Source organism: Periophthalmus magnuspinnatus, chromosome 6 (assembly GCF_009829125.3).
Source record: "Periophthalmus magnuspinnatus isolate fPerMag1 chromosome 6, fPerMag1.2.pri, whole genome shotgun sequence".
NCBI classification, from domain to species: Eukaryota; Metazoa; Chordata; class Actinopteri; order Gobiiformes; family Gobiidae; genus Periophthalmus; species Periophthalmus magnuspinnatus.
Genome location: NC_047131.1, coordinates 31,740,740 through 31,760,503, shown reverse-complemented (window position 1 = coordinate 31,760,503; position 19,764 = coordinate 31,740,740). Strand labels below are relative to the sequence as shown.

Genomic DNA, 19,764 nt, shown 5'->3' with positions numbered 1-19,764 from the left:
ATTAAACATGTATATTGTACAAACAGTTTTTTCGATAGAGTTAGTGTTTTATTATATTTGTATGATATTTTCAGCTGAGGTGGACACTGGCGTCCCTTTGCGCCGATTAGTAAATGACAGGATTCACAGATACGAGGATTGTTCCAGAAAAGTTCTCTCTCTTTTACGACAAAATAGATCATCTGTAGTGCGATACTTTTCTGTTTTTTGCTTTTTTTTCCCCCCTGCAGTAGCTCAGACGATGGACCCTTTGGAGGACGACAGGTGAATGGACTGGATCCGGATGGCGAGCGTCTTCTCCAGATCGTGCAGAATTTCGCAGGCGGGGCTGTCGGGGGTGGAGTCGTAGAGCAGCTGTTTGAACGGCTCCAGCTCGATGAGGATCACCATGTTTTTCAAGAAAAAGCCTTCGATGTAGGACGCCAAGTCTGGAGCGTCGAGGAACTGTCAAAGGAAAGAAGGTTTGGTGTTTGACGAAGCGAAACGATACCGAAATGTAGTTGTTTTGTTTCGTATCAGTCAAACCTTGGTGTGGTTGTAGAGCTCCACGCAAGTCTCGGTGTTGATGTTCTTGGAGCAGATGATCTCACAGTGTCTCTGCAGCGCCTCCAACTGGAAGAACTTGGCAGCGGACAGGAGCTGGAAAACGTATAATGTGTTTTATGGTATTTTCAAAGCTGTTGTAAAGGTCCTATATTACACAAAATGGACTCTTTTGAGCTTTACTTCACGTTATAATGTTGTTACTTCCTCCAAAACAGACCTGCAGTTGTGTTTTGTTTCAGAAAAATAGTGTAATATGGACGTTTAAGTAGGTCATACCTCCATAATGTCAGTATTTCTTATGTGCAAAGCTTCAGTGCCTCCATAGTAAAGATACTGCATTACCATCTGGAAACACGAAACTCAATTTTAAAGTGAGATTAATAAAAAAGAATGTGAATAAAAGTGCGTCGGACGAGTGTGTTACCTGAAAAATATGATATTTCACGTTGCTGATTTCAATGCAAGTGTTCTCCCCGCACGGCCTGTTTGCCAAAAGAGTCTTGAACCTTGGGAAATAAAATGAAAGAAGTGGATTTTTTTCTCATTTGCATGTTAAAAAAGGGATATAATGAATTCTCTGTCACACAGGCTTAAATTAGAATAACACGATGTTTCCCTAAGGACGTGTTGTCAGATCGAATATGAGTGATGTGATATTTGGCCGCAGTCGTTTTCTGAAGCCATCGACGACGAAGTGTCAATAGAAGAATGCTCCGGCACGATAAAAGAGATTCTGTGAACACCTCAAGGACGGTGGAAATCATTTTTACTTTGTGGATGGGTGAAGCGTCAGGGATATGAACCTGCTCGTTTGGCCCCACAAAAAAAATATTTCTTGCGTTTATTATTTGAGCATTTTTCACAAGACTTTTCATCTTTTATTGTGCGAAACTTCTTAGAAACAAAGTTGTGAGGAATATGAAACATTACCTCCCTCAACCTCGTGTCCTTGTTTGGCTCTGAGCTTTGAGTTAATGTCGCCTTATTGAGTAACGTACCTGTTTGAGGCTGTAAACAGCAGCACTTTGTGGGCATAAAAGGGTTTTCCCTCAACCAGAAAGGTCACGTCAGACATGTCTTTGTTGTTCAGGAAGTGAGGATCTGAAAGATACAGAACAACAAAGCAAAAAAAAGCGATGAGCAGTTAATCATTTTACTGCAGCAGTGTGATAAGTGCAGTAACCACCAGGGGGCGTCTCTTCACTGTAAACTTGCCCTCTTCAAAAAGTGTACTTGTAAAAATGTCTTTATTTTTGAACAAAAGCCCTCACCCAAGCGTGATGACTGCTTCCTCTTAATCTCCACCAGTTTGGGGATGGGGTAGGGGCCGTAACACTGGGTGAAAATGGCGGCGAGTTGCTGGCTGATCACCTCATTCTGACAAAAGACAAAAACAAAAGAGCAGAGAAGTGGAAAACATTCAAATGACAGGCTACCGTTGTGCAAGAGCAGAGAAAGAATCCACATTAAAGCAGCGTATCTGTGCAAACTGCAAATGCTACGCTCCAAACAAATGCTTTTACCTCTGAGATTAACCTCCAGAACAGGCTCGCAATATTTCAGTGTGTGTTTTTAAACGAGAGCCGAGCCGAGCGCCGCATCACTGAAGCGTGACCGTGAGCGTGACACTAACAAATAGATATTAATAAGCTATTCAATAACCCATTCCAACAGCCAATCTGCCTTTTCTGCGTTCCCCCACAGTCCCTGGCTCCAGCCGCACGCACAAAAACGCCTCTGTGCTGCGTTTAGTCAGCAGAGCCACTGTAACCGAAGATGAACAGTTCCTCCTCTGATGTCCTCAAGGCGGGACACGCAGCAGCCTCTCAGGGCCCTTCAGGGACACGAGGGTCAGCCCTTTCCCGCCCACTCCCCCCACCACCACCCATCAGCCACGACGAAGACGAGGAGAGACAGAGCGAGAGCCACTCAGGGCGCGACTGTGACTGTAAGTGCGGTCCGAAAGAGACTGCGGAATGAGACGCCAATCATCAGGTTTAGAGCTGTGAGATTAAATGAAACTGCTAATTTTGAAGTAATAATTAATTGCTAACCCTGTAGTTTACGTGTCGGAGCTGATACTGAAAATTTGATCTGATTTCCTGCTGGTTGGACGTGAAAATCGATGTAGAAAAAGACGATTTATTGATCGTAGTTGGTCCAGAAAGTCTCAGAATGTTTTATTCACACAAAGTTGTTCTGTAGTTACTGGTGAGATAAGGTCAGAGTTAGAGCTACGTAACACATACATACAATTTGGATCAGTTTTGTCTTATTTTACTTTTGTTTTAAGGAAATAAATGCTGGATCGGTTCATCCGTCATATTCCGTAATGTGATTCTTGTTTTAGTTTCAGTCTTTTTCTCACTTCTCCTGGTCGTGTTTAAAAGGTGAACTTTGAACAAAATCCTATTATTAAAACATAAATCACATCCAATGACGATATCGCTGTGATCCCTCAGTTGTCCAAAAAATCTGAAAAATCGCAAAAGAAAAATAAAATCTGTCAACTGGACAAAACGTTGTAGGAGTGAAGACGTTTCTCTGCTCGTTCAAGCCGTTTCTTCTTCAGTTCTAATCAGATTAAAGCTGGACACAGACGTATATCTGTCTGAAGGGACGAGCTAACGACACTGCTAATATTTTTTCATTTTTTTAAACTGAATATGAAGTTTAAAAAAAACAAACATTTAATTTACCGACTATTTTTATAGCTTGTCCGGGGCTGTGACTTATGTGAAATATAAGAGTATATAATTTCACATCTTCATTACTGTCACACTTACATCTGCATTTTTTTCTTCATTGTTATACATTTTTTGACTTATTCTCTGGAAAATACAGCATGTTCTAAAGGAATATAGTGGCGGGACTTCATAAGTTTTCTTCTTCCTACTCACTTCCTACTCCTAATTTATGAGATTTGCTTTGGTTGCGCCTGATACATGCGCTCAAAATTAATAAATACATTAAATGAATGAAATTAATGTGTGAAATTACTCATTAGGGGCTTGAATGACTACGCTAAGTAGGACACAGTGGACACTTAGAGTAGCGCAGCCAACCTAGTGTACAAACAAAAACTATAAGTGATGGATGTTTTGAGTTTCAGTGCCGTTAGCTCGTCCCTTCAGACAGATATACGTCAGTGTCCAGCTTTAATCTGACCACAACTGAAGAAGAAACGGCTTGAACGAGCAGAGAAACGTCTTCACTCCTACAACGTTTTGTCCAGTTGACAGATTTTATTTCTACTCGTCAGAAAAATCGCAATTACGTCTTTTGCTCGGATCGTTCTGCGCTGGTGTAATATTTGAGACAGCGCGTTTGCTCCCTGCTCTCGTCTCTTTTACCTCCATCATATCTGAGAGAAAAAGCTCTGGGGATAAAACAGAACACAACACAAAAGCAGAGAAAAGCAGGTGTCAAAAGGGGGGGCTGTTTAAAAGACGTGATTTACAGACCACCGGGGGGGTCACGAGATGATGCGAGAGACAAACGGGAGCGAGGGGCCGTCGTAAATCTCCACGCTTTTAAAATATTGGTATTGAGCAGAGCCGTGGGGGCGTGTCAATCAACGAGACACGATCCTGGTCAATAGAAACCCCGAGGTCACGCAGCCTCGAGCGGAGACATACAGAAAGAAATACATGATCAGTGATGGGAGGAATACTACAAACATGTATTTAGTTACTGAATACTGAATACCTGGACTGAAATGTCAAAATACTGCATTCTGAGTACTTTGGCATACTTTTATACTATATGTTTAAGGCAGTTTAAGACCGGACCGCCTCTCCCTGGTATTTAACATTTAACACTAGCCCCGCCTCTTCTCCCTGGTATTTAACACTAGCCCCGCCTCTTCTCCCTGGTATTTAACATTTAACACTAGCCCCGCCTCTTCTCCCTGGTATTTAACATTTAACACTAGCCCCGCCTCTTCTCCCTGGTATTTAACATTTAACACTAGCCCCGCCTCTTCTCCCTGGTATTTAACACTAGCCCCGCCTCTTCTCCCTGGTATTTAACACAAGCCCCGCCTCTTCTCCCTGGTATTTAACACTAGCCCCGCCTCTTCTCCCTGGTATTTAACACAAGCCCCGCCTCTTCTCCCTGGTATTTAACACAAGCCCCGCCTCTTCTCCCTGGTATTTAACACTAAACCCGCCTCTTCTCCCTCCACTTTTATGTGAAGCACTTTGGTCGGATGAAGTTTTTTTTAAATAAACTTGAATTAAATATATTTCTTATGTGTTTTATTATTGTTGCACTGTTATGATTTAACTTTTTTTTTTTCTACTACTACTACTACTTTACATCAAATATATGAAGCAAGAAGGAATTATGTAGTCAATAAAAAAAGTTATTAAAAGGTTTACCAAATATTTTTCCACAAAGCAAAATGTGTCTACTTTGAAAATTTAAATATAAAATGTAAAAAAAATATTGTTTATTTATTATTATTATTATTAATTTATTTATTTTTTTATTTTTTTTTACCAAATATTTTTCGACAAAGCAAAATGTGTCTACTTTGAGAATTTAAATATAAAATGTTAAAAATATTGTTTATTTATTATTATTATTATTTTTTATTTTATTTTTTTTCTTTTCCTTTGCTACATACTTCCATATATCTTGCTTCATATATTTGATTCTTCTGTGTAGTTATAAAATATACAAAGCATTAAAAAAAAATTCCCAGTGGGTTTTTGGGACAGTGTTTCCTGCAGGAGGAGGGTCTGACCACAGGGGGCGCTCTGCTCTGAGACACTTCTCCATTTGCTTGATTTCTGTAGATTAATTTACTTGTCTGTTGTTGATTTTCTACTTTTCTTTTGGTTAAATCACGTTCAGGACTAAGACGCGACGGCTGCTGTGACTTTGGACTTTACAAAACAAAATTTAATTGAAAAATAAAGTTAAAAAAACGCTGAATGAGTGCGTGTCCCGGCTCTCGTCCATTTGTGTAGATGATGTTCTCAGACGTGCACCTTGCTGGCTCTGAGGATCTGGAACATAAGGGGCAGTCCGTCTGTCACGAGCTCCTCCGTGTACTCGTCCTCCTCGATGCAGCTGAACTCCTTCAGAAGACCCTGGATCAAAGGTCGTCTGTGCTGAAGGAAACAGGTACGAAGAGACTCCAGCCAAGTGTGCAGCGTCCACGGGACACCTGAGACCACACGGGACAACAATGAGCATCTGCGATTTTCCACATTTAAGTCACTCAAAGCGTTTTACGTCAAGGAAACACTCACACGTTCAACCGCCTGAGTGTAGGTCTGTGATGTTACTATAAAGATATACTGCGATTAACGAGAGTATTAACCTCCTGAGACCCGAGCTCTTGCATGATTTTATTTGCAAAAACTCTTAAGTGCCTGAACACACACATTATTTCACATCAGTGTAAAAAACAAAACAAAATAAACAACAATTTTGCCTCTTGGAACAATGTGTCTCATTTGTGCTGCTGACAGGTGCAGGAAGACATGTGCCTTTAAATAAAAATAAAATAAAATAAAAAATAAATAAAAATATAAAAAAATAAATAAATAATAATACAATAAATTAAAATAAATTAATAAAAAAAAATAAATTAATAAAATAAAAAATAAATTAATAAAATCATAAATAAAAAAACAAAAAAAAAAACTAATGAAATAAATAAAAATAAATAAATACAAATAAAAAATAAATATTCTAAACTCTTAGAAATATTCAAAATTTAACATGTTCTTGTTGCTGTTGTTCTTCTAAAAATTTGCACTGTGGCCTAGACAACCCAAAACGTGTCGTCCACAGATGAGGACGCCAGGTCTCAGAAGGTTTAACTACTTTATGACACTCACACAATTATAATAATGCAGGATTATCCCAGTAAATGTTTATATTTACAATCATAATAAAAAGCCTGAGCTGCAGTAAAATGCCAAATGAAGCGATAATTAGTCACAGAAGTCAGTTTTTCAGCCGTTTGCAGATCAAATAAGAAGTAAAACTAATGTCCCACTATGATAAAGAAATAATAAACATGATAAATATTGAGCCCCAGATGATTTTATTCCAGGTTTCATGTATTTAATAAGTCGCTGCAGTGCTTCTCATGACGCAGACTGACCCAGGCTGCGGATGTCGATGGTGATGTCCACGTGGCCGTGCTCTGAGCTGTGGTACATCGCTTCTTTCAGAGCTTTGAGTCGGGCTTTTCCGCTGCGGATCAGATCGATCTGAGTGGGACTTCGACCCTCCAGGTCCGAACCCTCTGCGAGAATTTCCTCCAAAGACAGCACGTCTCCTTTCTCCTTCTCCGTGTGGGACAGCAACTTCCGGAAGATATTTCTATAAGGTACAAAACCAGTTAAATTGTCAGCAAAACTGATATTCTTTTCAAAACAATGGGGATTTATGCTGTATTAGAGGGCAATATAAAAGTATATAGGAGAAAAACAAGCAATTGTACAGTGCCCCATGTGGGCCGTATCTGGGTTTGTTTTGGCTGTGAATGTGATTCATTTTCTCTGGAGGCTCATAACACAGAGGCATTGAGTTATTGTTGTCTATGATGTGTGAGGAGACTTTCAAATATTCTGCTCTTAGGCGAAGCACCGGGGCTTTGTGGCGCTCTGCACTGGGACAGGAGCCAACCTCTGGATCCTTAATAAGTTTTCTTGAATTCATTTTATTTAAATATAAAAAAGACATTAATTAATTTACATTTTCCCAGTGTGGATTATTCTGAAAAACGTGATTAAACAGTAGAAACATCCAGTGATAAAACGGCGAGCGAAGGAGCCGATGGTCACGGAGCACTGAGCCTCTAACGACACGCCGTGAATCAGCCGCTGTAGCTCCGGTTTATCGACACTCTGCAGAATTAGTGTTGGGAGGAAAAGCAAGAATAACGCTGAAGGGGCAGTAAAACTTGTGTCAACTCCTCGTGTTTATATCCGTCCACGTGTTACATAACCGCGGCGCTCACCTGTGCCCGTGCGCCGCCGCCAGGCTGTAGGAGTTCATGTCTCCCTGCGGCGCCGTGGAGATGCCGTTCCGATACATCGTGCCCACCATGGGGTCTGCTCCTCGCTCCAGCAGCAGACTCACCAGCTCGAAGTTACCTGCAGCAGAACCATCCGTCACAAACCCGCCGCTCGTGTGATTAGATCAGACGCTGCGGCGAGAGCGAGACTCATTTGTTTTGCATGTTCATATTTGTTTCTATTTCAGCTCCAAAGAAAAACGGCTCCGCTCTGCCAGTAATCATCAGGTGTTATTATGTGGTGCTTATAGACGCAGCTGGAGCCGTGTGTGTGTCTGTGTGTGTGTGTGTGTGTGTGTGCGTGCGGTGACACAGAGGGGCTCCGCCTACCTGCCGCCGCCGCCAGCTGCAGAGGGGTCTCCGTGTAGTTCTCCGTCCCGTCCTGTAGGGAGCCCTCCACGTTGGCTTTAGCGTCCAACAGCAGCTGCACGACACGACACACACACACGAAACACACACACAACACACACACGTAAACACACACACACACGACGCACACGTAAACACACAAAACACACACGCACGCACACACGGACACAAAAGAAAGAGGAATATAGAACAAAAAACACATTGAAGCCAGAACAATTAGTGTGTAATTCACCTGCTGATAGTTTGGTCTAAATACATAAATATTAGATAATAGTAGTACCAGAGTATTTCATGTATTAGTACTGCACATGTGTCACTCATAAAACTACACGAAAACTGTATCTATCAAATATATTCATATAAAATGTTTGGACTGGTGTGATTTATAGGGGACTAAACCAGGACTAAACCAGGACTAAACCAGGACTAAACATCAGGACTAAACATCAGGACTAAAGCAGGTCTAAAACTAGACTAAAGCAGGACTAAGGCAGGACTAAACCAGGATTGAACCAGGATTGAACCAGGACTGAACCAGGACTAAACCAGGTCTAAACCAGGTCTAAACCAGGTCTAAACCAGGACTAAACCAGGACTGAACCAGGTCTAAACCTGTTGAATAAGTGTTTGAGTTTTGTTCAGTTTAAACCTCTCTCTCTCTCTCTCTCTCTCTCTTATCTGTGACTAAAGGGGTTTATTCTGCACTTTTCTCCTTTAATGTTCTTTTTATGATGATTATTCATGTTTTGATTCTTTGTGTTGTGATTTTAATGTCTTACTTTGTGTTTCACAGATAAACTTGTCTTGCCTAAACATCTGTGACCAACACTTCCATCTGAGGACATTTAAACACAAACGTGAGATTTATCCGTCTAAAAATCATTTTCATATGTAAATGCGACAGGATCTGCAGAGGCTGAATGTGCTCAGGTTACACTGAGGTGCCACGCTATGTTCAATTAGAAGATAATGATTCAAAATTCAATGAGCAGATCCCTTAAAGGGCAGACTCATTTAGCTCACTCAATAACAATTAGACGATTTTCCACTGCGTCTAAAACGAGCTCTGATCTATGTGGACAAAAGCTCACACTGACACAGCACCACTTTCCCCAGATAACTTCACACGGGTCACATGACCGCACAGGCCGAACGAGCCGGGGTATATTTAGCTCAGAGAAAACTTTTTTAAATAAAGACATGAGAATAAAAATGACAATGAGGCAGAATGAAGCGATGACAGAACCACAGGTGGAGGAGACATCAGTACCTGCACCACAGGCACATGTCCGTGTGACACAGCGAAAGTGAGGGGCGTGGCCTGCCGCGTTTCAGGGAACACTGAGGGATGCTTGTGCACTGAGTTTGGCACCTGGGGAAGGGGGGGACACAAGGGGGGAGGAGAGGGGAGACAGGGAGGGGACAAATGGGAAGAGAGAGAGAGAGAGATGAAGCTGTTAGAACGACGACACAGGCTGCTGCTGCTGGACTAGGACTTTCTACAGAAGTAATTAAGTGGAAACCCCGGGGCCTCGGAGGACGTCCTGTCACGATCTCACCCCCTAATGAACACGATGGATTGATGTGTCTAGTTAGGCCTCATCCAAACGCTCTATTTGGATACTCGCTGTGACCTCTGTAGTGTGCACGTCTGCGGGGTCTGACTCAGGGGAGGACGAGGAAAGACCTTTGAGCGGAGGAGAGCGTGACGCGGGACGGCGGAGCGGGAGAAGGACCGGCTTTTTACGCTCGTCCCGTGGGTGTTCAGGGCTAATGATTTATTTCGAATACGTTAGAATAACATTAAAACAACAGCTTCTCTCAGAGCACATTTGTTATTCAGGCAAGTAGAGACGTAGTAGAGATGCAACGAGAAACTGATAATGTCTCGATTGTTGTTATGGAGATAAGCAAAATTAGAAAATGGAATCAAAGGCTGACAAAACAATGGTAATAATAATAATAATAATAAGAGCAGAAATGTGCAGTGTAACTTTCCAAACAAGATTAACTTTAAATCAGACGTATTGCGCTCGTGTGTGTTCTATCGTTATGTTATAATTTGCACATTTTAAATCACAATATTCATCTAAAACGACTTCATAAAAGACACAAATCCGCTGAGTTTCACGTTAGAAAACTGCGGTGTCCAATGGGAGCTGAGGTTCTCGCTAAATCACGGTAGAGTTTTGTACCAAATTTGTACCAAAATGACCGCGAGACGCTGCCGAGTCGTACGTACGTCACTTGGGCGTGTATCGTGGCGGTGAAAACGGGGGTCGATCGGCAAAATAAACGATTAAACATTGCTACAAAAACGAATTCAGGGAGTCAAGGAGGAAGGAAATAATTATGATGTGATTAAAAGGTTTGAAAAGTTCATTTTGCAGGATAAATTTAATGCATTTTTGTGGTTTTAGTCTGACTCACGACATTTACAGACACGTTTGAGCACATGTTTGACGGATGGCGAAAGTACCAGCTGATTATTGTTTTCAGAATCGTCCAAAAATATACATAAGATATTTGTTTTTTGTCAGTATCGTCCGTTCTAGAGCCAGTTTTTTGGATACGGCTAAGTTAAAAAAGACTCCAGCTTTTGCACACGGGCTCGTTAAAGTTCAGAGGTGTAATTAAAACTGCTCGGCGCTTTGGCCTGAGGATCTGATGACGAGTGACACAACGATGTGACTTCATGTCGTTGGAGTGAATCATGAAGTTAAGGATCATGAGAACTTCACAGAACGACCTTGAGTTTCTCCAGAGGAAACTTCTGCCGTTTTCTGCTTGGAGATGTCATTTCTTTACCCAGGATTACAGCTTTGTCCGGGAGGTTCCGCAGTACGGCATTAAACGCATCTATCTGCGTGGAGACGAGCGGACGACAGCGCCGGATAAAGTTACAGGTTAGATCTGTGGAGAGGCGGGCGCACTCACAGTAAGAACGCGTGATTTTCGAGATACTTTTGTTGTTTTTTTGATTTTTTGGTCAACACCTGTGAGTGAATAATGCAATAACGTGGAACATTCCAGGCAAAGCAGTAACATCTCCATGGGGACATACAGGTGGCGCACTCGACCACCAGAAAAATTCCACAGTGCGTCTTTAAATCGCAGTCTCATGATCCTTACGGAGTGAAATGAATGCGGATGAACAGTGGCCAGTTTTCTCCTTCTCTTTCTACTGTTTCTTTACATTTTGGGGCACATTTTTTGACACTTTTTGAATCTAAATGAACATTCTGAGTTTATGAGCGCTCACCTCACTGTTAATATCAGCCCCGGCGTCGAGCAGCATCTGCACCATGGCCTCGTCTCCCCGGACACAGGCGTACATGAGCGGAGTCATCCCCTAAAGACGAACAAACATCGTGAGAACAGCTCCAAGAAACTCACTAAAGACTAAAATATCGATCCCTGACTTTGTGAAATGTCTCTCTACTGAAATGTGCTGGTGTTTCATAAAAGTTTCATGCTATTAATTCATTTTTAACAGGTACAAATCGAAGCGTCCCTGAGGCTTTCCCAGGCTCCTCTGATATAAAAATATAAAGTCATGTTTGTGATTAAGCTGCAGACGTTTCCAAGTGATAATATTTGGAGTGTGAGGTCAGGTCCACAAAGTATTTCAAAGTGTTTTACAGAATCAGAAATATGTTAAAATCATAAGATCAAAACGTGAATAATTGTCATAAAATTAACAAACTTTTCAGTCACATGGAGCTAAACAGAAATGTTGGATTTAAACATTGTCAAAGTCGAGGTCTGTCTCACATTTTCAGGAAGAATGTTACAGGTTTTAGTTGCATAAAACTCAAACGATGGTTCACCAGGTTTAGTCCTGGTTTAGTCTCGGTTCAGTCCCAGTTCAGTCCCAGTTCAGTCCCGTTTTAATCCCAGTTTACTCCCGCTTTACTGCGAGTTGAGTCCCGGTTCAGTCAAGGTTTAGCCCTAGCTTAGTCGCGTTTTAGTCCCAGTTTAGTCCTGGTTCAGTCCCGGTTCAGTCCTGGTTTAGTCCTGGTTTAGTCCTGGTTCAGTCCTGGTTTAGTCCTGGTTTAGCCCTGGTTTAATCCCTGGTTTAGTCCTGGTTTAGTCCTGGTTTAGTCCTGGTTTAGTCCCGGTTCAGTCCCGGTTTAGTCCCGGTTTAGTCCCGGTTTAGTCCCGGTTCAGTCCTGGTTTAGTCCTGGTTAAGTCCTGGTTAAGTCCCGGTTTAGTCCCGGTTTAGTCCCGGTTTAGTCCTGGTTTAGTCCCGGTTTAGTCCCGGTTTAGTCCCGGTTTAGTCCCGCTTTAGTCCCGCTTTAGTCCCGCTTTAGTCCCGCTTTAGTCCCGCTTTAGTCCTGGTTCAGTCCTGGTTTAGTCCTGTTCAGTCCTGGTTAAGTCCTGGTTTAGTCCCGGTTTAGTCCTGGTTTAGTCCCGGTTTAGTCCTGGTTTAGTCCTGGTTTAGTCCTGTTCAGTCCTGGTTAAGTCCTGGTTTAGTCCTGGTTTAGTCCTGGTTTAGTCCCGGTTTAGTCCTGGTTCAGTCCTGCTTTAGTCCTGGTTTAGTCCTGGTTTAGTCCTGGTTCAGTCCTGGTTTAGTCCTGGTTTAGTCCTGGTTCAGTCCTGGTTTAGTCCTGGTTTAGTCCTGGTTTAGTCCTGTTTTAGTCCTGGTTCAGTCCTGCTTTAGTCCTGGTTTAGTCCTGGTTTAGTCCTGTTCAGTCCTGGTTAAGTCCTGGTTTAGTCCTGGTTTAGTCCTGGTTTAGTCCCGGTTTAGTCCTGGTTCAGTCCTGCTTTAGTCCTGGTTTAGTCCTGGTTTAGTCCTGGTTCAGTCCTGGTTTAGTCCTGGTTTAGTCCTGGTTTAGTCCTCCTCATGTGAGATGGTTCTTGTGGCTCATGTGGGAGATGTTCTTTGGTGCTGGTCCATGGAGAGACTTGTTCACACTGAGCTGCTTTAAAGTCTCTGAGCCACAGGAGCCACAGGACACATGTGTGAAGTTCTTCCTGGTTCTAGTCCTGACCCGAGCAGCAGTGTTCTGGATGTTCTGGATGTTCTGGATGTTCTGTTCTGTCTTAAGTCTCGTTTGGAGAGTCCAGTGATCAGGACGTTACAGTCGTCTGATCTACTGGACACAAACGCAGGATAAGTCTCTTTAAGTCTGGGTTTGACAGTTTACCTTTGATTGTTTTATTTTTTAGACGGTAAAAAGCTGCAGATGTTATTGATTTTACGTGGCTGTTAAAGTTCAAGTCTGAGTCCATTATTGTTAAAAAAAACACAGAGCTGTTTGACAATTCTGCTGCAAAGAGACACAAATCCAGAGAGAGTTTTTGGGTGTAGGACGAGGAGCTTTAACCCTCCTCCACCTGCAGCTTTTTCAAAGGACGCTACAGCCTTAAGACGGGCTGTTTATAGCCTCAATTTCTCGCACAGTTGCATCCATGGACTCATTAGAAGTGCCACATACGAGCCCCGGGAAATAGCAACAGGAGATGTGCGGATACGAAGGATGTGGCAAGATCAAATTTTAGTCTGACGATTATTATGAGAAGAGACGCGATTTTAAAAAGGTCATGTGACACTGATCGACGTGAAAATGTCGTTTCCTCGTCACAAACAGACCTGGAGTTGGGTTTTTTTTGTTTTTTTTTGTTTCATTCACACATGTTTAACAAACAAACCCTGCATATTTAAGATAAGCTGAAACTGAAAACACCCCAAAGACACAACTGTTCCACCTTGTGATGTCATCATGTGGTGATACAGGAAGTGCTCCGCTGTGTTTTTAAACTCCACACACCTTCATTTCTAGAATCATTTGGATCATTTCAGCTCCTGGAATAAATGTCAATCTACTACTGAACTAAAGGTAAAAGGAGCGGTTAATGTGAAAACTACCACTTTGTGACATCACAAGGTGGAACAGAGCGTTTTGAGCTTTGGAGATGTAACAGACTAATAATAAAGTGTGACTCAAACGTGTGTGAATGAAACAAAACACAACTCCAGGTCTGTTTTTGAGGACTTGGACTTTATTCAGGATTAGTGACACTGAGGCTGAACTACAGTCAAATAGTTGATCTTCTTCCACTCACGTTCTGGAACTTTCTGTGTGAAAACATCATGATACGGTGATAAACAGATACAGTTGTCCGTTGCTGTATCGCATTTTTTTTTTTTTTTCGCAGATTTGTTTTGTGCAATTTTTCATGCTTTTTTTCACAGAGTATGAATGTGCATTGTGTCGTGCGTCCTGATTGGCTGTTGGACTGTAGACCATTGTGTCGTGCGTCCTGATTGGCTGTTGGACTGTAGACCATTGTCCATCAGTCTCCTCCGTGCCGTGTCTCCTGTCCAGTACAGAATGTGTTCAGACAAATTTACATAAACGTTGGATCTCAGTGTGACTCTGAAGTGCTGTACGTTTGCGATTTGTTTTCTCCCCGACAAAACCCACAATGTCGATGAAACGTTCTGCACCGACAAAGACGCCTACGAAGGTTTGAACTTTGAGAGAGTTTAAACGAGAGAGAAATGTGAGAAAATGTTAACGCCTGTGAGAAAAGTGTATAAAGTGTGTGGTGAGGGGTTTTACAGCAAAAACAGAGAGAATAATGTAAAAAATAAAGCTGATACTTCACGGATTTCGACTATTGCGGGTTATTTTTAGAACGTGACCCCCGCGATAAACGAGTGACCACTTAAAAATCACAGTTAATATTCTATGATTTTATTGGGGGCAACAGTCGTGGAGTTTTTGAGGTTGGCAGTTCGAATCCCGCTCTCAACATAAACACCATTGGTCGAGTGATCAGATCCAACGACCCACAGGTTGGCGGTGCAATTCCAGCTCCCACAAATTAGTAATCGTCGTGTCCTTGGGCAAAACACGTAACCCCCTTTCGCCCCCAGTGTCTCTGTACAAATGGTCTGTGAATGTGCGACTTTAAGGTGGAAAATCTCTGCATAAAAACATTGATCATACATAATTATTATCATCAAAACCTGAATAATCCCGACATCCAGGCCTGACCCGGAGCCTCAGGTTGATGCACACACACAACGACTGCGTAGGTGACTGTCCATATTAAGTTTGCGATCCATAAAAACTAAAAAGACTTTACATGGAAATGAGCAATCGGGTCCCAAAACACTGAACTTTGTGCGTCAGGCTCAGAGATGAGTCAGAAGCAGATATTTGCTCAGAGACGAGAAGTGAAGAAGCTTTTGTTTTGTTTTGTTTTTGTAGGAGAAACAAAAACTGCACAGTAATATTTTAGAATAACTACACGATTTACAGCCTTAATAAAACGTGAAAGTAACAAAAGTCTAAGTTCAGGTTTGATAAATGAACCGGTTTGGTTTTGGAGGTGGTTAAGTCTGAATAAATCTTAATAAACGATGTGTTCATTGTGGATTAAGTCTTTATTCATGCGTTATTAAAGAGGGAACTGTTTGGAGTTTGGTTTTTTTTACCACTCTATAACGTTATTCCCTCATAAAAATAAAAATAATAAACTGCCTGAAGAGGTTTTCTGAATCATTCGTGCAAACTAATAAAAGATAACACGGTGATCAAAACATGTTAAGTGTTAGCATCATTGACTGGACAGAGCTAACGTGCTAAAAACTGCTAGAATCCCTCATCTGTTTGTTAATCATTGATACTGAAACATTTAATACTAGATCACATGACGCATAAGACTAAGAATTGAGACGGGAAAGAGGTTTTTTAGCTGTTCTACTTCACAAAAAAAGCAAAACTAGACACGTTGGTGACACAATCGCAATTTAATAATCTGATAACAATCATTTATACACAAATCTGAAACTGTTTTTAATGTTTTATATGGACTTGTTTAGTATTTTAAACAGAAAGCTCATGAAAAAAGAACATCTAAGTGCTCTTATTGGTTCCCCTGTGTAAATAAAGATAAATAAACAAGATAAAATAAAACCGTCGCGTTACAAACAGGAAGTGATCTCCATCGACCCTGGCTTCAATTCACTTTACATTGGAAAACTCTCTGTACCTGCTGCTGTCAGACTCGTCGTTTTGTTCTTAAATGTTCGTATTAACCCTCTCTACATGATTCTGGGGTTTTTATTTTGCGAATTTTGTCCTTAAATCAAGACATGAACATTAATAACAGACAAATCAGGCGTCTTCTTTCCCCGAGGTCGCTCCTGTTAGCATTAGCAACAGGTTTGATTGACCTAAACCAGCGGTGCGGGCGAGAAGGGGCGTTACCTTCAACAGCCTCGCTCCGGATTGGCTCTTTCGGTTGCTATGATACTCACGGAGCCTCACACTCACTCAGTCCACTTCTTTATTCTGTCGTTAGCTGCTCAAACCCCATAGAAGTACAAGAATAATTAAAAACATATCCGAACGCATCACCTGCTCGTTCATGCTGTTGATGCCGTCGGGGCCCAGCAGGTTGACCGCTTGTTTGACCAGATCCGTGCGGCCGCAGTTGAGCATGCGGAAGCCCAGGTCCTGCAGGAACTTGGTTTCCGTGGAGGCCGCATCCAGTTTCCTCGAGGCGCAGAAGAAGTCATCGGTTCTGAAGGACAAAGAGAGCGAGAGATCAGGCCGAAGTCAGGGCTCGAAAACCTGACGAACGCCACTGCTGTCCAGGTCCACGAACAGGACCAGAGGGGGAAGAAGCACAGATACAACGGGGAAAATATTCAAGGAAAAGTATCAAAAAATGTACCTAAGTAAAAGTATTGAAGCACCTGTTTAAAAATGTACTTAAAGAATAAAAAGTTAAAGTATTTCACACCGATTTTGAGACGTTTTTTATACAGATTTGAGCTGAAATTTGCTCAACAGATACAACAAAATCAGTCGTTTTTCCAGCTGTTTTTATTGTGTATTTCGTTTCCTCAAACTACGAACGTGTTAAAAAATAAACCCTCAAACAGTAACGATAAATACTTTTACAGTTCTCAATTATAGCGGAGTAGAAAGTCCAGATACTGCTGAAGTAAAAGTAAAAAAGTATTCATTTTTACTTCCTCTGAGGACTGCTCTGTGAAGATGTGCAGTACTAAATATTATTCGAGGAAAATCGTGTCGTCCAAAACTAAAACCATGTGTTTATGAAAGAACTGACTCACTTTCTCAAACTGATTGGGATTATTTGGCTTAAATTGTTCAGTTGACTTCAGCAATAACATAATCCCCGTACGACTAAAACACTAAACAGTTGCAGACTTTCGTTGAATCCTTGGGCCAAACACAGAACTCCTCTTCCTGCTTGTACAAGTGCGTTCATTATGAGACTGATGGCACTGACGCACACGTTTCTCTCAGGCCACAGAGTAAGTACAACGTTTGTGATCAAAGAGGTAAAGAAATCATGTATTTTAAACGAGGTACAGGCTCATTACTACATCGATTGTTCAAGAAATCATAGATGGAACATGTTTTTTTCAGTTCTCTTGGATGAGCAGCCAAACATCTTCCCTCTGAAACGTTTGTCCAGTTGAAATAATTGATTTTTTCTTTTAATACTGTTGGGAGTCAATATTTATCGTGGTATTTTTACGTTGAAATCGTGAGGAACTGCTTATTTTTCCATCCTGTGATAAGATTTGAGCTGTGGAGGGTGAAATAAAACTTCAGTAACTTCTACGACTCATTACAGATGCAAACTAATTACTAAAGTGTTTCATTCTGCTGTTTTTTTTTAAAGATATTTTACATTTGGAATTGCTTTTTCGAGATAATCCTGCTTTAGGGTTGTTATGTCAATGGTATAAATTGGTTTCAATATTATCGTGTATCGTTAATGTTTTCTTTTGGAATATATCGCGCTTCAAATTGTGTTTTTGCGACGAACCTAGACACATTTTTCTGCATTTGCCTCGTCCTTTAACCACGTGACGCTGGTGAGTTTCTGCAGTACACCTACAGTTCAGGATACTTCAGCTTGTGCATGTTTTTGGGTTGAACAAAACCCACTCAGACACAGGGAGAACATGCAAACTCCACACAGAGACCTGAACCTGGAACCTTATGGCTGTGAGGCGTGAGTGTTAGCTATGGATACTTTGGCCCAAAAGTCACTGACACTTTTAAATCTCCAGTCGCTCCTTTGATTCTTAAGTTAAACTCATCAAATTTTAGCCGTAGATAAACTGAACCTTTTCATTTTTGGCAATATAAATGGTTATAATTGTTCACTTAAACTTGAATTTATCACGACTTCAACTAGAGGAAGTAAAAATGACCTAATTTTTAACCTAATTCGTCCACCATTTTGTGTTTGTCCCTGAACAGCCCGATCCAACTCACTTTGCGTCACATTTAAATCATTTCCGGCTCATGTCTCTTATTTGATCCTCAATGTCACGTTTTAACTCGTTTATCGTCTGAGGTTTATTCACAAACTCCTTTTCTTTAAGATCGACCCACAGGAAGAAATCAGGACGAGTCAGGTCTGTGGAGATACTGCCCCCCGTCTGTGAAAAACACTTATTGTTCCTTTAATGGCGTTTACACTCGGGGCGTCTCTGGTGTTAAAATGTCGAGTTTGACCCATGTGACTCAAAGTTCCTCTGCACACTGAGGGTTCGTTCCTCGGTGCTGGATTTGCTCAGATTAATGTGGGAAAAGTCGTTCTAAACGCTCTGGAAAAATAAAAGCAAAATATTTAGAAACAAAAGAGCTATGAAGCGGTTGCCATGGCGACGCGATGCACACATTAGCAAACACTTCCAAAAAGTTTTTAGATTGTCGGGAAACGCAAGGAAAAAAAACCCCACAAAATTGATTTAAACAACACATTTTCAGGAGTCTGTGGTCAATCCGAGTGTTCATGGTCCCGTTTAGGAGTTTGATTTTCAACAAAAAAGCTGAGAACGGCTAACGCTAGCTAGCTTGCGACTGTAATTATGCGTGTAAAAGATTTGTTTAACAGCGCAAATCATTTTATCTTTTGTAGCTCTGACTAAATCACTTTTTTCCGGGTAGATTGTGTTAAAACAAAGCTCAGATTAAAGTCTAGTTTGAATCACAGAGCTTCAGACAGAGCAGTGCCTACAGTTAGCACCGCGCCATCACACACTCAAAATAAGATAAATAAATAAATCAGCTGGAAATTATTAGTAAATACAATGCAATTCTAAAACCAACTAGCGCTCGTGATTAATTAAAATGAATAAAAGTGTTGGTGGAAGTTGTAAACCCTGAGGTCCTGTTGTTGTTGTTGTTGTTGTTGTTGCTGTTGTTGTTGTTGTGTCGATTTCAGTTGTGTAATAATACTGTCATTTATTCCAGAGTTGTCTTGTGTTTGGCTCCGGACGCTGTTTACCTGAGCTGGCGCGGCTCACAGTCGACTCCGGGCAGCAGCAGCCGAGCCGCCTGCCGCACATCATCGCTGTCCACGGAAAAACTGCGCCTGTGCTCCGTGTGCACCACAGCAACACGCACCCACTCCATCAGCGGAGGCAGCACCATGAACGGCCTGTAGGGGGAGACAGAGACACACGCGCACTCAGCTCACGTCTACAGACAAGTCACAAGTCACAGGGAAGGAGAATCCAACCAACAAGACTGGAATATGCAAGTGATATTTTGGAGAGGAGGCTCAAGACTGAAATGAGCAGCAGAAAACAGGATTAAGAGAAAAAAAACTATTATGAAACAGCATTTAAAGGTTAGAGATGACAGACTGGCCTTAATTTTGCATCACTAGGTAGCCATGTTTTTTTAATTCTTTCACAAAACTACAAATTTTAACTGAATTCGGCTTTATATTTGCGTATCCAATCAGCTGAATTTCAGTTTATCCGGCAGGAAGCGAGCAGACGATACAAACCT

At 41.6% G+C, this 19,764-nt stretch overlaps 1 protein-coding gene across 1 annotated transcript in view; it reads right to left on the bottom strand.

Annotated features, from left to right (window-relative positions):
• Positions 1-224: 224 nt before the first annotated feature.
• The window catches only part of btbd11b (BTB (POZ) domain containing 11b), a 201,166-nt gene continuing 181,626 nt past the window's right edge, over positions 225-19,764 (bottom strand). The window contains exons 4-17 of the mRNA XM_033968441.2: positions 19,256-19,408; positions 16,333-16,498; positions 11,220-11,309; positions 9,228-9,329; positions 7,919-8,012; positions 7,532-7,667; positions 6,671-6,891; positions 5,544-5,722; positions 1,818-1,923; positions 1,545-1,647; positions 971-1,052; positions 823-891; positions 526-639; positions 225-444 (exon numbers count right to left, since the gene is read on the bottom strand). Coding sequence (XP_033824332.1) covers positions 235-444; positions 526-639; positions 823-891; positions 971-1,052; positions 1,545-1,647; positions 1,818-1,923; positions 5,544-5,722; positions 6,671-6,891; positions 7,532-7,667; positions 7,919-8,012; positions 9,228-9,329; positions 11,220-11,309; positions 16,333-16,498; positions 19,256-19,408 — 1,825 coding nt within the window. The 3' untranslated portion in view covers positions 225-234. The remainder of the gene's footprint in view (positions 445-525; positions 640-822; positions 892-970; positions 1,053-1,544; positions 1,648-1,817; positions 1,924-5,543; positions 5,723-6,670; positions 6,892-7,531; positions 7,668-7,918; positions 8,013-9,227; positions 9,330-11,219; positions 11,310-16,332; positions 16,499-19,255; positions 19,409-19,764) is intronic.